The sequence below is a fragment of the Marmota marmota genome, unplaced genomic scaffold, assembly GCF_001458135.2.
Source record: "Marmota marmota marmota unplaced genomic scaffold, marMar, whole genome shotgun sequence".
In the NCBI taxonomy this organism is placed as follows: Eukaryota; Metazoa; Chordata; class Mammalia; order Rodentia; family Sciuridae; genus Marmota; species Marmota marmota.
Window position 1 is genome coordinate 8,064,441 of NW_026000206.1, and position 16,776 is coordinate 8,081,216.

Genomic DNA, 16,776 nt, shown 5'->3' on the forward strand with positions numbered 1-16,776 from the left:
GGGGGGGGGGGGGGGAAGATGATTAATTACAGAAGGTACAGAGTTATCACACAGCTCTGGAGTGGTGGAGTCGGCACATTCCCTGGAACTGTCCTCCTCTAAGCCACAGCCTGTGACAAACTCTACAGGGCTCACACCCATAAATGGCTGCGCTGACCACTGAGTGGCCAGCGAAGGCCTGGGGTGCAGTGTTAACTGCTCCTCTGGGTGCTTCCAGCAGCCACAGTCATGGTTTTCTGGGGGATGTGCCAGGGTCCACAGCCATTCCACTCATTCCACTAGATTTTCGAGGCCCCTAAGGACAAGGAAATCACCCAGCTGCCCTAGACATTTTGAGAGCAGGAGACCTCATCACACCTGCAGTCTTCCATCCGGGCTGCTTAGCCTCTGCCAGATGAAGACCACCGTCCCACTTTTCTAATGTCTAAAGAGTCATGGACAACACCATAGTCTTGTATCTTAGTGGCCTTTGATTAAGTGCAGAGTGGCAAAAAAAAACCCACTGTGGTACTGCAATGTTCTTCTGTGTGAGTGAGAATACATCATGATCATCATGAGGTTTACATATGGCACACTGAAAAATGCTTTTTTTCTTTCTTTTTTTTTTTTTAATGGCATGTACTCTTTTGCAGTAACGGAAAACAAGTCTGAAATGCCCAAGAGAGACTCAGCCCTACAAATTAGCCAAGGGTGGGGCACACGTGCCTGGGGTGCTTGTGGCCTGCCATGCTTCCTGGAGCACCCAGATGGACAAGCTCACTGCATCATTTGGCAGAAGCAGACAGGTGAGGAGTGGGGTCCTTGCTAAGCTGCAGGTAGGCGTGGGATCCCTGTGATCCCCGTGATCCCCAAGGAGCCCTGGGCTGTATTTCCGTTCATTTCTCCCCATGCCCAGGACTTTCTCCCTTGCTCATCTGACCAGTGGAGCCACCAAAGATAGCTCCAGGACATACAGAATTTTCCCAGACAATGCAAGAAGGTGGGATAGAGACAGGGCGACTAGGAAACGCCTTCCCCTCTGAGCACAATAAATATGTACAGTATGGAAAAAAGCATAGTGGCTGAGCTCACATCCTGCCCAGTGGTTTGAACATACGTTATGACCCCACTCCTCAAAGGAGAGATGGGAGAAAAAAGAAATAGTAATATTCACAACTAGAGGAAATGTCACCCGTGTTTAAAAAGGCGGGGGACTCTCAGAGAAGGAGGAAGGTGACATTGCCACAGACTCCCACCCTAGCCTCCACTCTGGACAGGACCAGGCAGAGACAGGTGCTCTGGAAGATCCCAGGAAGGAGTGTCATCTAAGTCAGCTGGGGTCTTGGGTAAGCAAATATGTGAGAATGTAGGACTCCCACTCAGGGACAAGAAACCTCAAAGGAAGACAGGCAGGTGGGATTGGGGTTCCCCAAGAACTACTTAAGATTAGGGTAAATTCAATATAGACAGACAGGTGTCCTGAAGGGATAAAAAAAACACACAAATTTCATTTGATTTCACAACTCAGTGATAGGTGGCCTATTCTGGAAATTGAAATTTTCTTTTTTCTTTTCAGTTTGTTCTTTACAGTATCGATACCACAATTACGCTTTGGTTTTATTTCTAAGAAACAACAACAACAAAACCATGAGCCCCCTGCCCCCTGCAGAATTTGACGTGTCTGTTAAGGAGCGTTCCTTAGGAGTAAGGGAGATGAACAGCCGCCCGTGGTGTTAAAGCAGATATGCTTGTTACTGCTTGTGGATGATCACAGGCACTCTTCAGAACAGGAACTGAGCGGCGCACACTCAGAAGTGGCCGAGGGAGCCCAGGCCAGCAATCGCAGCCCTGTGGTGGGTGAAAGATGGCAGTGCTTGGCACAGAGTGCAGCCACGGGATTCATCTACCTTGGACAGGTAGAGAGAGAGCCGTAGGGCCTGGAGACATGAATGGAGATGACCGCAGGCTTTGGGGTGAGCGACACATCCATTTGACAATTGCTGAGTTTTTATCTCCTTGGTGCTAGGCAGTAGGGACACAAAGATGAATAAGACCCAGAGCTCAGAGCCTAGGTTGAAAGTCAGATTAACAGGGCCTTTCAGAGCCAGGGCCAATGGTACAGGGAGGGGAGCAGCCTCAGGGAGGAGTGGCCAGGTCCACCAGGCAGGAGGGGGACCTGGGGAGACTCCAGAGCACAAGACAGCTAGAACCAAAAAGAGGGGTCCCCCAGCAGCCTGAGGGGTTGGGTGTGGGAGGAAGGGGGCCAGGACCACTCCACCTGCCCCAGCCCCAGGGGTCTCATTTCATGGCATGGAAACCCACCCTGTGTGGTGTGCTCTGTTCAACCTTTCAGTGAAATCTCATCAATTCCTTTTTTTTTTTTTTTTTGAGAGAGAGAGAGAGAGAGAGAGAGAGAGAGAGAGAGTGTGTGTGTGTTTAATATTNTTTTTTTTTTTTTTTTTGAGAGAGAGAGAGAGAGAGAGAGAGAGAGAGAGAGAGTGTGTGTGTGTTTAATATTTATTTTTTAGTTTTCGGTGGACACAACATCTTTATTTTATTTTTATGTGGTGCTGAGGATCGAACCCAGTGCCCCGCACATGCCAGGCGAGCACATTACCGCTTGAGCCACATCCCCAGCCCCAATTCCCTTTTAATCTAAATTCTGCCTTAATAAAATGAAAGTAACTGGAGAGAATGATTTTCAGCCTGCTTATGGGTCTTTTAGAGATCATCCTTAAAGCTTCCCACGTGAGACTATAGTCACACTTACCTCCTACTGTTATTCAAATGGAGGGTGATTTTTATTTTTTTCCCTGAGAGAATCCCTAAGTCACCTATTTATACATTTCTGGGAACTTTTTCTCATGAAAAAAAAATCCTTGCACCTGGCTCCTCACTGGACACAAACCACAGGGCCTGCTGTCAGCTGACTCTGGTGAGGCCAGGCTTCCTTAAGCCTCTGCCTGCTTCCAAGTCAGCAGACAACCAGGTACTGAGGGGACTCAGAGCCTCCGCGAGAGACTGCTGCTGAACAATCAAAGGCCTGACAGCCGTCATTCTCCCGAAACACATGTGGTATGTATTACATGTGGCATGTGTGTCTGCATAGCACGTGCACAGACAGGGACAGGTGACTTTCACATTCAAACAGCTGTCAGAGTCACCAGGAAGCAGCAAGCATCCTCTGACAGCAGCTCTTCCTTCCCTTGGAAACCTGTGTCCACAGCTCCACAGCAAAGCTTTGCTCTCCCCTGGGGCAGTGACCTCAATGATAATGGAGTTCACAGTAGGATTTAGGAGGACACCCTCCCAGGGGCTTTGTTTTCTTTAGTCACTCTGAGCTCTCAGAGACACTTCTTCCCCTACCTTAGACACTCCAAAACCAAGACACACCGACTCAGCAGCTCCTGCAATGGCTTGGAGTCTACACCTCCCCAAAAGAAAAGAAATGGGGGTGTTTTAGGGGGACCTGGGGGTGTGTTTCTAAGACGGCTAGGCTGCTCATTACACTGATTTCAAAGCAATAAGCAGCTGACTGTGCGGCTGCGAGGGTGACATTTGAATGTCAAGATTCAAATTCTGTTCTGTGCACTTGGTTTCTGTTCAGCTCTCTGCGTTGGAACCTCCAACAAGTCCGATGCGAGCAACAGCAGTGTGGTCTACCTTGGACTGAGGAGCCCTGAGGAACCTAAACAGGCACCCCACCACACACAGGCACCTCAAAGATGCACAGGTTGCTTGCCTCTGATGGGCTCTTGTGCTGGATAAACACTCTCCTTTCTCTAAAATCACGTCCAGCTTCAGCAGAATCCTGTCCCTGCTTGATGGTCGCACGAAGTGAGCAGCTTGCTCCACGGGTCAGGAAGGCCAGTGCTGACCTTTACATGAAAACAATGGCGCGTGCCAGTTGCCATCCAGTCACAGGAGAGAGATGGGGAGGTCACGGTGTGGAAATGCATGGAGGCTCTGACCCTTCTGGTGAAGGAATACAGACTTAAGAAATGAAAACTAACCCAGAGGGTCTCCAGAAATGGCCATTTCTTTTGAATACTCAGTTTAAGAAGCAAGGTGTGTGTGTGTACGGTGGTGGGGGTGTCTGGGTAGGAAAGGGTGGCCCATTCTCCTTGCAGAGAGCTCACCTCCTGCACACAGAGACCCGTCCTTGGGCTTAGAGCCGAATCACTGCCTCAGGGCTTCCATGGAAAGATGGGGTACTAGGGAGCTACAGGATGGACTTGAGAAAGGGTCTTGTCCCTGAGAAGGGATGGTGATAAGAGAGGCCAAGGCAGATCCTCCTTTGAAAGAACCTGGATGCAACATGGGCCAGACCACAGTAAGAGGGCAACCCAGACCCCACATCAAACATGCCTGTGAAAATGGTCATTGGAGATACATGGCTGCATCCCCTGACCTCTCCTGCCCTGTCTCTTGGACCAATGAGCACTGTCAGTGGCCCCCTTCTCTCTCCAGCTCCCCTAGGTCTAGGCTTGGTTTATAGCTGCCTGTCCACCGACCGCTCTCCCCAAGTGGAAGGAGCTCCCAGTGGATGAGAATCTCTTCTCTGTCCCTCCCCTGCCCGGCTCCCTACTCCTTCCACTCACACTCCGTCCTGTGGCTGAGAGCACGAGGTGCTTCTCATTTGTGTCTGTTGACTGGCTACTCCTCAGGAGACCCAGTGAGGGACACAAAGGTCCAAGGATCTCCATGGGTACCCTACACACACCCTGGGTACTGCCAGGGAAGGCAGCCTGTACCTAGGTCAGACTGACCACAAGTTCCATTCACCCTGGGGTCAGCAGGATCAGAGACTCTACCCTAAACCAGATCCCTATTTAGGACCAAGACTCTCAAAGTAAACCCCACTGAAGGGCTTCAATCCGTTATCAAAAAGACACAAGTCCCCAGGAAGCCCTGCAGTGGTCAGCAAAGCACTACAGAGTGTTTTGTACACAGAGAACACTGTTATCTCAAAGGAAATCCAGCTGTGAAATGGTCAGCTTCATCCAGCCCTTAGGATTTACGGACCGCTCCCCCCTATCCCCGCCAATTCTTAATGACCCCACTCAATATGGCAGGAACTTCAGTTTCTTCCCGCTTACAAAAGACAACTGAGAGCTCTTAAGCTAACAGCCAGCTTGTATGATGTACACAGGTGATTCTTTGGGCTTGCCTGGTGTTGTGCCCCTGGTACAAGCTACTCGAGCTCTCTGAGGTCCTGGTCCTCCTCTACTTAGCTGGGGCACAGGATCTGCCTTAAAGGTTCTTGGAAGAATTTATGAAAGTGGGCCATTTGAGAGCACTCTATAAACTGGAAAGAAGCTGATGGCATTGGCAAACAACCCAATGTCACCCACCAGGGCACTGAACACAACATTCCCACAGGGATGACACTAACCAGCACCATTCACCATGGGGACACTAATCAGAGCCACTACCTGAGTGCCCTGTCAATGAGGCAGCAGCATTCAGCATCACCTGCAACCTTGTGACGCAGGTAGGTCTGCCCCACCCAGGCCATCTGCACCAAGCATTCTGGGTGTAGGCCAGCTGATTCTGATGTTCACCCACAGCTGAGGACCACTGTGGCTTAGATAGAAGGAATAAGAGAACCTGGGAGATAGCCCAGGCCTTCCTGGGTCGCATAGCCTTGAGGTTAAATTTGCATTTCAGATTAACAATGAAACTTTTTATAGTATCATCATGTCTCAACTATTGCATGAAACACATTTATGCAAAAAATTATTTCTTGTTGGTCTGAAATGCAAATTTAACCTGGCATCCAAAATTTTCACTTAATAAATCTGGCAGCCCTGTTTTGAGAGAGCCTCTCCATGCCACTGCCTCAGAGCATCAGGCCCCAGCCTTAGGCCTCCCATGTCACAGTGTGAGCGGCCGCATGGGAAGGCAAAGCTGGGGACAGCGGTTCTCTACCACTGCCATGAAGTTATCAGACTGGCAGCTTCTTGCTCCTTCCCTTCATTTTGTCAGCTGAGAGGTAGGGCCAGCTTTCCCCCACCTGATAGGATTCTCTCCTTTCTGTAGTCATTTCACATGGTGACATTTGTGATGCACTTTCTAAAAGGAACGTGACTGGCACTTCTTTTTCAGAAGACTAGGCACCAGCACAGTGGCACTGTCACAAGTTTCGGGGGCCAACATGGACACTGCTCTGGGCAGGACCAGTTGCTGGGTGAGCTTCCAGCCACAGATGGAAATAGGTGCCACACCACACCTCCCAGGGGACTCCTGGGTCCCTCAAGCCATCACTTTATGGCATTGCTAGAACAAAGCACAACAGGTAAAGAGAAAGACCACTTTCCCACAGTCCCAGATTTCTAGGGGAAAATGACAAATTAAAACTCCAGCTGGATTTTCTTTAGCAAAGCATGGTAAATATGTAAGCAAAGAATCCTAAAACAATGTCACAAAATGGGCTTTTGAGAATTAGATTAAAGCATTCCAAGGTAAAAGAAGCTTAGGGAAAACAAGGTTAAATGAATTTAAGCAATTTACTTAGCTGCAGGACTCCTACAGAAGTATAAAACTCACTGGAAAAAGTATATACATAGTCAAAATCAGAATGTTCTTAATACTATCCTGGTAGTATGTAAACAGCTTATATCTTCAATAGAAAGGTTAAAAGACAAACTATTAAAAATAACCAACAAAAATAATTTAAAGGATCCACAATATAAAATAGGTACATTGTGACATCAAAAACAAAAAAAGAATATGAGAGGTAGGAGGAGAAAAACTAGAGTTTTTGTATGCAATAAAGTTGAATTGTTATAGCCGTTTTAGTTGTTTCGTGAAAGACTCATGGTAACCCCAATCCAAATCCTCTATCGGATATAAAAGATAAAGTAATCAATGCATTCCACTGCAAAATAATCATCAAATCACAAAGGTAGGTAGCAAGAGAAGAAGAATGAAACAAAGGGGTTACAAAAATAAAAGAGGAAAAGAAAATAATAATAAAAAAAAAACAGCCGTAGTAAGTCTTTACTTTTTAATTACTAAGGCTGTGACCCAGCTGATGCACATTCTTGCTCCTTCCTCCCCATTTTGCTCAGGCCCTGCTCTTTGTTGACACTGTCCTTAGTCACCTGGATTCCTAGATCCAGGAGCTCATTAATATGGGGTAGATTTTAAAAGATCTATATGCTACTTATAAGAGGTCTGCTGCAGCCTTAAGGACACATGTAAGGTGAAAGTAAAGGCACGGGAAAGATGATCCATGTAACTGGAACCCAAAGAAAGCAGGAGGAGCTATTCCTATATAAGAGAAAAGAGACTTTCAGTCAAAAACTGGAATAAGACAAAGTAGGTCATCATATAATGAAAACAGGGTCAATTCATCAATAGGATAGGACAATTATAAATATATATCTATCCAATATCAGAACACCTAAATATATCAGGTAAATAACAGCTCTGAAGGAAGATATAAAGAGCAATTCAGTAGTAGTAGGGGACTTCAATACCTCACTATCAACAATGGAGAGATTATCCAGACAGAAATTCAAGATGGAAACATTAGACCTGAACTGCATTTTCGACCAAGTGGACCTAACAGACATGTACAGAACATTCCATCCCAAAGCATCAAATGCAGGTTCTTCTCAAGGACACACAGAACATTCTCCAGAATAGATTATATGTTGGCCCACAAAAAAGTCTAGCAAATTTAAGAAGGTTAAAATTTATCAAATATCTTTTTTAGCCACAATGGTATTAAACTAAAAATTACTAACAGGAGGCATTTTGGGAAATTTCACAAATGTGTAGCTATTAAACAACATACTCTGGAACAACCAATGGCTCAAAGAATAAATCAAAAGGAAAATTTAAAAATCCCCAAGATCAGCTGGGTGTGGTGGTGCACATCTGTAATATTAGTAGCTTGAGAGGCTGAGGCAGGAGAATTGCAAGTTCAAAGTCAGCCTCAGCAACTTAACAAGGCCCTAAACAACTTAGTAAGACCATGTCTCAAAATAAAAATTTAAAAAGTACTGAAGATATGGCTCAGTGTTAAAGCACATTTTGGTTCATTCCCCAGTACCAAAAGAAAAAAAACAATCCCAACATAATAAAAAAATGGAAACAGCATACTAAAAACTTATAGGATGCATCAAAAGCAGTTCTGAGAGAGAAGTTTATAGCAATAAAATAAGTTTATAGCACTAAACTAAAAAAAAGAAGAAAGATCTCAATCAATATAACACTATGACTCAAGCAAGCAGAAAAATAAGAACAAACTAAAGTCAAAGTTAATGGAAAAAAGGAAATAACAAAGAATAGAGAAGAAATTAATGAAATAAAAACTAGAAAGACAATAAAAAGATCAAATAAACTAGGAGTTCATTCTTGAAAAGAAAGAAAATTGACAAATATTTAGACTTAAGAAAAAAACTCAAAATAATAAAATAAGAAATGAGTGGAGACATTATAACTTAAACCATAGAAATACAAAGGATTATAATAGACTACTATGAATAGTTATATGTCTATAAATTGCATAACCTAGAAGAAATGGATAAGTTCTTACAAAGAAAATAACTACTAAGAGTGAGTCAAAATATAATAAATAAGAACAGACCAATAACAAGTAAGGGTATTGGATCAGAAATTTAAAAAATCTCCCATTCGAAGAAAAGCTGAAGATCTCAGTGTGTCTTCATGACTAAATTCTATCAAACGTCTGAGGAAGAACTAATAACACTCCTTTTCAAACTGATCCCAAAAAGTTGAAGAGAAGGAAGTACTTCCAACCCATTTTATGAGGACAGTATTACACTGGTATCAAATCTAGACAAGGTCACTACAAGCAAAGAAAATTACAGGACAATGTCCATGAGAAACGTAAATGTAAACTCCTCAACAAAATACTGGCAAACTGAGTTCAATAGCACATTAAAAGAATTATTCACCATTATCAAGTGAGATTTGTCTCTGATAAATGAGAATGGTTCAACATATACAAACTAACAAATGTAATACACAAAAAGATCAAAAACCATAATCTGACAAATTTCAACATCCTTTTATGATTCAACAAATTTAACAAATTAGGTATAGAAAAGATGAATCTCAACACACAAAGGTCAGATATGACAAGCCCAAGTTAACATCACGCTCAACATTGAAAAGTTGAGAATTTTTTCCTCTGAAATCAGGTCTAGGATAAGGATGACAATTGTGTTAATAAAATTTTCATAACTATGACCCAAATACCTTCCATAAACAAATTAAAGGAGGAAAGATTTATTTTGGCTCATGGTTTCAGAGGTTTCAGGCCATGGTTGGCTGCCTCTATTGCTCTGGCCTGAGAAGAAGCAAAACGTCACAGTGAAGAGTGCAGCAGAGGAAAGTTGTTTGCTCTGTGGCTGCCAGGAAGTGAACTACTTCTTCCAACTAGGCTCCAGAGACTACAGTTTCCACCACCTCCCAATCATACCATCAAATATGAATCATCCCTCGATGGATTAATCCATTGATGCGGTCAAAGCCCTCATGATCCAATTTCTTCACAGAGGCTCCACCTCTGAACATTGCTGCATTGGAGACCAAGTCTTCACCACATGTGCCTTCGGGGGATATTTCAGATCCAGACTATAACATCTGCATTCTCACCACTTCTGTTCACTGTGATACTAGCCAGAGCAATTAGGTAAGAAAAAGAAATTCAAAGCATCTGAGTCAAAAAGACAAGTAATTTTTTCTCTGTGTGCAGATGTCATGATCTCATATCTAGAAATCCCCTAGAGATGTCACCAAAAACCCTGCTAGATTAAAAAACAAATCCAGTACAGTCACAGAATTTAAAATGAATATATAAAAATTAGTGTTTAAATATGCTAATAATAAAATATCTGAAAAAGAAACCAAGAAAATAACCTCATTCTAACAGTTTCGAAAAACAAAATACTTAGGAATAAATTTAACAAGAACATGAATGATATGCACTATTAAACACTGATGAAAGAAAATTTCAATGATTTTTTTCATAGAAATAGGAAAAAAAAAAAAAAAGCTAAATTCACACAGAGTCACAAGAGACCCTGACTAGCCAAGGCCATCGTGAGCAAAATAGTAAGGCTGGAGGCATCACACTGCCTGATTTCAAAATCTACTATAAAGCTACAATAATCCAAACAGCATGATACTGGCATAAAAAGAGACATAAACCAACGGGGCAGAATAGACAGCTCAGAAATAAACCCATGCATTTATGAGCTTTGGCAAAAAACATCAAGGACACACCATGGGAAAGGACAGTCTCTTCAAAAAATAGTGTCAGCACAGTCACATGCAGAAGAATAAAATGTAAAACTGCTAGAAGAAAACAGTGGGGAAGCTCCATGACATTGGTCTGGGCCGTGTGACCCCAAAAGCACAGGCCACAAAAGTAAACATTAGTAAAGGAGTTTTATCACATGAAAGACCTACAGACAAGGAAATGGCCAACAGGACAAAGTGACCAACTGTGGGACGGGAGGAAATGTTTGCAAGTCATACAACTGACAATGAGTTGATATTCAAAATGTATGAAGAATAAAAACAAAACCTCAGTAGCAAGAAAACCACCTAATTAAAAAATGGGCAAAGGACCTGAGTAGACATTTCTCAAAAGACGTACAAGTGGATAGCAGTTATAAGAAGAAAGGTTAATGTTACTCAACTATAGAGAAATACAAATTGAAACCACAATACCACTTCACACCTGTCAGGGCGGCCATAGAAAAGCGTGGGCAAGAGAGTGGAGGAAAGGAACCTAGGGACCTGTCACTGTGCATCTGCGTCAGCACAGCCATCGTGGAAAATGTGACGGAGGTCCCTCAAAAAATCAAATTAGAACTGCCGTACAACACAGCAGCCCCACTGCAGACACAAAGGAAATGAAGTCAGTATGTCAAAGAGGTATCTGTGTCCCTGTGTTCATCGCAGCAGTGTTCAAAATGCCCAAGTGTCCATCGACAAATAAATGGATCATGGAATGTGATGGGTGCCCCTCCCCCCCCACATACTGCAATACTATTTTGCTTTAAAGGAAGAAATCCATGACACCATGGATGAATCTAGAGAACATCAGGTTTCAGTCAGAAGTCAGTTCTGAAGATCTATCACTCAGCATGGGGACTCTGATTGATAATAAAGAATTATACTTGAAAATTGCAAAGAGAGGAGATCACCTCAAAAAATTAGTGAACAACTTCATGAAAGTCCTGTTTGCTCCAAATCCAGGGCTTACCAGCATCTTAAAGAACTCCAAACTATAATAATTTATAGATGACTAATAACCTTCATGCTCTTGGCCAAGTGGATATATATCCTCAGAGTACTGCAAGGCTTAATACTTAACTGCTTTATGAAATACAAAATGAAACCATTTGGAAAATAAAATCAAAGCAATTGGGAAAAGCAATCTCTTATAGGCAATTTCCTTACCACTCTGCAGTTTGGCTTTTGCACCTTAAGTAACACTTTTCTTTGTTCTTTATTCTAATTCTAACCAATAGACATAAATCAGTCTTTTGTTCCCATGTTTCTTTTAAAGATGCAACACGTTGTTGCACAGTCACAGTGTCTGAAGGGCACTAGTGATAGTGTGCATGGGAAACAGTTTTTAAGTAACTCAGGCTTCCTGTTTTCTCTGTGGATGGATAAAATAAAAAAAAAAATTACTTTCATCTGATAAGTACATTTTGAAATTCCTTTGTGATTAATATTGGGAGTACTAACCACAAATATTTATTTAAATGTTTTATGGAAAAACATTCATGAGATGGGTTCAGGCGATCAGAAGGATGTTGCGGCCCCTGCTCAGCTGCTGCGTGATGAACGGCACATTTTTGTTACCATGATGACTTCTGCTGCCATTTCCTATCTGCTGGGTCACATTTCCAGCTAGATGCTCTGGGAATGCAAATTAATGTTAATACAAGCTCTAGCCAGGAATCATCAGTGAAGGCAGCTCTCCTGGAGAAGGAAATTTGCAGTGCCTTCTGGAAAATTCCATTCCTCTACTGGTCCGTGATTTGAATGGCTCTGACTCGGCTCCCTTGGGGAAGTGTGGATAATGCAATTCAGATGAACTCAGTGTGATGTGCGAGGTGCAGTGGGGAGTCTCGGGGCCACTGGGCATGGTGCGCGCCCACTAGTGTTTCCAGTCTAGGGAGGTCTGCCCAGAACACCCACAGGACCCTAATTCAAAGTGAAGAGGGAAAAAGGCGATTTACAAGAACATGAGCCACGAGTGAGCAAATGGCAGTGGGGTCGGGGTCAGGGAGGATGGGGACAGGGAGGGCTTCAGGGGGGAAGGGGATGCCCCTCAGGGGTTTTCTGCACACCAGAGAGCCATGAAGAACACCCGACGGGCAGATGGGAAAGTAGCCGGGCCACACGGACTGTGTCTGGGCACTGTTTGGCTTCCCATGTTGCTGCAGCATTGAGCACAGGTAGAAGCAAAAACAATTCATCCCTGGCAAAAGCTCTCAGCTAAGTGAAAGGCAGCGCAGGCCAGGTCGTATGTCATAGGGAGCAGAGGAAATGGCCTGGGGTAGGAGTCCAACGGAGGGGCTGCACTGGAGCAGGCCTGTGAGGTCAGGCAGGATGGTGGGATTCAGAGAGTGGATTGGTTCCCTAAGTGTGAACGCTCCTGGGTTAAGGAAGAACAGCAAATGGGACCAACCAGGTGGGGCTGGGGTGGCAGGGTCAGGTGGGGAGGGGCCTGGCTCCAGGGAGGCTCTGAAGCTGGGTACCCATCTCAGCGGGAGATGGTTAGGGACAGGTTTGAGGAGTTGCGGTGGGCGTAGGGTGAAGCCATAAATATGCCAATGGGGTGGTGAGGGCTGCCACCCACTGGCCACAGGTACTGAACCCTGCTGCCTGCAGGTGTTGTACCCCTTCTGTCTACAGGTGCTGGACCTCTTCTGCCTCAGGTGCTGATGCTTCCCACTTGCTTTCACACTGCCCTACTTTGGATTTCATCTGCAAGGCTGACCTCTGAACATGACCCAATCCCCAGGCACTGTGTGGCAATGATGGAAGAGCCTTTCTATGGCCCCTAGGTAACTCTAGTGGACCGACCCGGTGGAGCCCAGGCTTGGGCAAGAGAGGGGCCCTCATGTCGGAGACTTGGTCTTGTGAGAGGCTGAAAGCAAAGCCCTCCGCCACCTTCCTCCTGACCTCCACCTCAGCTCCCCTCCTCCAGGACTCAGCCACTGCGCCTTCTCCTGATGACTCCCTCACCTGCCCTCGGCTGCACCTGACCACAACTTGCCTCAGTTCTGAGTGAGGCAGTGGCACACCACTCAGAAGTGGTGTATGTATGCAGTGTCCGCTAGCCTCCTGGGCCTCACGTCCCTGGAGCTCTTTGTCCTCTGCATCTTCACCCCCCACCCCACAGAGGAACTGAGCTCCCCTGGGACCTCTCACACTGTGCTTCCACCTCCTCGCACAGCTGAACCATGACCAGCCTCATCCTTTCTACTCACCTGACTGCATGGAGGTCTCCTCCATCAGGAGCCGGCGACTGTGGCCAGGCCCTTCATAATGCTGCCTCCTGGTCCCTCTGTCATCCCCAATCATCCATGAACGTTCCCCTGCCCCACATAGGGACTTCTTACCCTCATCAACACACACACACACACACACACACACACACACACACACACACAGAGCACTTGACCCTGAACCTCAGAGCTGCTCAGAATTCATCTATAAACCTGAAACACCTGTCCCCTGGCCTTGCCAGAATCATTCCTGCAAACTCAGGGACTTGCATCTCCTGGCTTTGGCAGCGGCTCGAGCTCCCACCTGAACCTCCGGGTCTGTCCCTGAGCCAAGTCTGCTGTGAGCCCTGATCAGAGGCAGGGAGCCCAGCACCAAAAGCAAGCCTGAGTCTTCTTAGCAGACGCCTTGACACGGCAGCCAGCGCGCGCTCACGCTATGATTTATTAACTAATTTAGCATGTAAGAAAAACATCTGCATCTCGCTTTTATCATCCTGCCAGCAGACAGGCTGAAGATGAGATATGCACTGCAGACTTGTTTAACGGGCCCTTAAACGTCCCCTCTCACTTGCCTGAGCTCACACGAGGCTCTGATTTCAGAAGATGTCTGATTTAACTGACCTGACACAAGCAAACATGAAAGCAAAGCTCTCTTCACACCTAAGTACCTCGGGGATGACAGGCAGGAGTGGCCACACACCCAAGCTGGCCACGTCCCCTTGAGCACATTCCAGTCGCCAGGGCTGTCTTGGAATTTGGGGTGTAAAAAGGTGCCTCAGTTAGTTAACACCACTGATGGGGCTGGATCCCCTTTTTATAATACACAGCTTTAAGATTTTCATTTATAAGAAGGTGAACTTGTGAGGATAATTGTTTTAGGGGAAACATCAAAGTTGATTGATGCTGAATTGTGACCCTCCCTCCCCCCCCAAATAGTCCAACCCCCACCCCCTGCCTCTCAATGTGAACTAGCTGAGGCTAGATCTTGTTGTGACCTTCTTAGGAATATGGTCCTTGCAGATATAGTCAAATTGAGATGAGGTCATGCTGGGTTAGGCAGACCCCAGCCCCATGAATGAGAAGAGGAAATCAGGACACAGGAGGAGGCCGCAAGAAGACACAGGCAGAGAGGGGAGGGAGGGAGGTGCTCCCAGCCAAGGTCGCCAGGACAGCTAGGAGCGATGGATGCTGAGAGGGGGCCATGGGTCGCTTCCCCTGAGTCTCCAGAAGGAGCCAACTCTCTAGACACTGGCCCCAGAATAAGTGTACATTTCTGGGATCGTAAGCCATAGCAAATACTCCTGATGACCAAGATCACATCACCTGGGACACTCAGGACACTTGAAAGCCCCAGCCCGGGAGAGAAGGAACCCATCCTGGTACCTTCTAGGTTTGGGTCTGAAATGTGCCCTGGCTGGAGCTCTTGGAAGGTAGTGGGAACTTTAATAAGCAGGCCTAGCAGGAGGGTTCAGGTCCCAGAGACGGTGCCTTCAAAAGGGTAGAGTCCTGGTGATTCTTTCTCCCTTATGCTTCCTGGCTGCTAGGCAGTGAGCAACTTTTCCCGCCACACACAATTCCACCATGATGTGCCACCTATCATAGGGCCAAAAACACTGGGGCCAACCAACCATGGACTGAAACCTCCCAAACTGTGAGCAAACGTAAACCTTTTCTGTTTTTAAGTTTATTTATCTTGGGTATTTGTCACAGTGATGGAAAGCTACCAAACACCCCCACATTACACAAGTTTCCTTCTGCCCTGGCTCTGGGTTCCTTCCTACACAGAGGGAAGACACTTGGCTGAAAAGGAAGACCCTGAGATCCATTAGGTCCGTGAATGTGAGTATGGTACACTCTAAAGTGATGTCATATTGTGTCTGCTGACATTAGCTTTGGTTGCATGACCATTTTTATCAAGCAGCATCATCAGAACTGGAGAGAGTTAGTGGCCATTCAGCATGGACACCACCACCCAGCCTGCCCAGGGCAAGCACAGCACTGCAAGACAGGACACGCCCACTTGTGGCTGGCTTTCAGTCCTTGCAGCACTTGAGAAGTCCGTGCCTGAACCCAGTTGCTCTTTGTGGAGCTGAGGGTAGACAGTCCTCTGCCAAGGACCAGGGGAGCAGCAGGAATTCTATGATAACACCCTTTTCCTCCTGTCCCCCCAATGACCCTTATGGGACCTTGGTAATGTTTGCTAAGCTGCACTTTATTGAATATGGTCATTTCCCCAGAGGAATTTTATTTAGAATTTTACTCATGATTTCACTTCCCGGGGTCCAAAACATTTTCCTAGGAAGAGAGAACTCATTCCTTTGTCCAAAGGAATAAAACTGAGGTTTCTTCAGGCCTCCTGAGTCTAACATTTGGGTTGGCAGGCTGTGAAGTGTGCACTCTAGTGTCCCCCACCCTTGCCTCATCTTTTCTTGTGATTCTTGCTAGTTTAATAGTCTGTTTATAAGGTCCATGAAAGAAGGAGTGAGGTCAGTCTTGCTCACTGTGGTGTTCCCAGCTCCCTGCATGATGCTCGCCCAGAGAAGGATCCTGATAACTCCTTCTCCCATGAGAGTGAGTGCCCTTCCTCCCAGGGCAGCTGGACCCTGGCCTCACAGTGCCCCACGAGCTGGCCATCCCTTGTCTGAGCTCGCAGCAGGGAAGGGGTTTCAAGATGACGAATGTTGATGTAGACAAGCTGGAGTCAACCTCTGGCCCTGAGACGTGTTTTGCAATCTATAAAGGGCAAAGGAGATCTCTTGCAAACACGAGTTAGGAGCCAGGAATGTGAACTTGCTGTCCTGGCTGCTGTGGTGGTGTGGCTTCTTTCCCAGCTAGAGTGGTAAACTGTGTCCCATGATTTTTCTGAGGATTGAGATGCCCACATGGAATCTCTCAAAATGGGCTGGTCCCAGAACAGGCTCCATGACACCAAGGGTCGTTTCTGCATGTGTCCATGGCATTGTTCGGAACCACCCTCCCAGGAGAAGGCTCAGGCCCCAGGGTCCCCTCCCTGTCTCCTCCATCCTCCCAGCCACCTGTGGCTCACCACTGAGAGGATGGGGAACGGTGAACTGCTTCTTGTTGGCGCGCACGGGGAGCCGGCTCGGCTTCTGCTCTGGGTGCTCCGTCTGCTGGGCTTTCCTCTGCTGCACCATGCGCTCCAGCTTTCTCAGCCGCTCTTGAGAGCGAGAAATGAACTGAGGCCTGTGGGCCTCCAGCGCTTCCTGGTGGGAACACAGAAAAAGTCTTATTTTTAGGATAAGTGACATCAAAAGGCAACACG

At 46.1% G+C, this 16,776-nt stretch overlaps 1 protein-coding gene across 8 annotated transcripts in view; it reads right to left on the minus strand.

Annotated features, from left to right (window-relative positions):
• Positions 1-16,776, minus strand: part of CUNH10orf90 (chromosome unknown C10orf90 homolog) — a 278,495-nt gene that overhangs the window by 4,192 nt on the left and 257,527 nt on the right. For all 8 annotated transcript variants that reach the window (XM_048791379.1, XM_048791378.1, XM_048791376.1 and 5 more), the window contains one exon: positions 16,540-16,717. In XM_048791379.1, the coding sequence (XP_048647336.1) occupies positions 16,540-16,717 (178 nt within the window). The remainder of the gene's footprint in view (positions 1-16,539; positions 16,718-16,776) is intronic.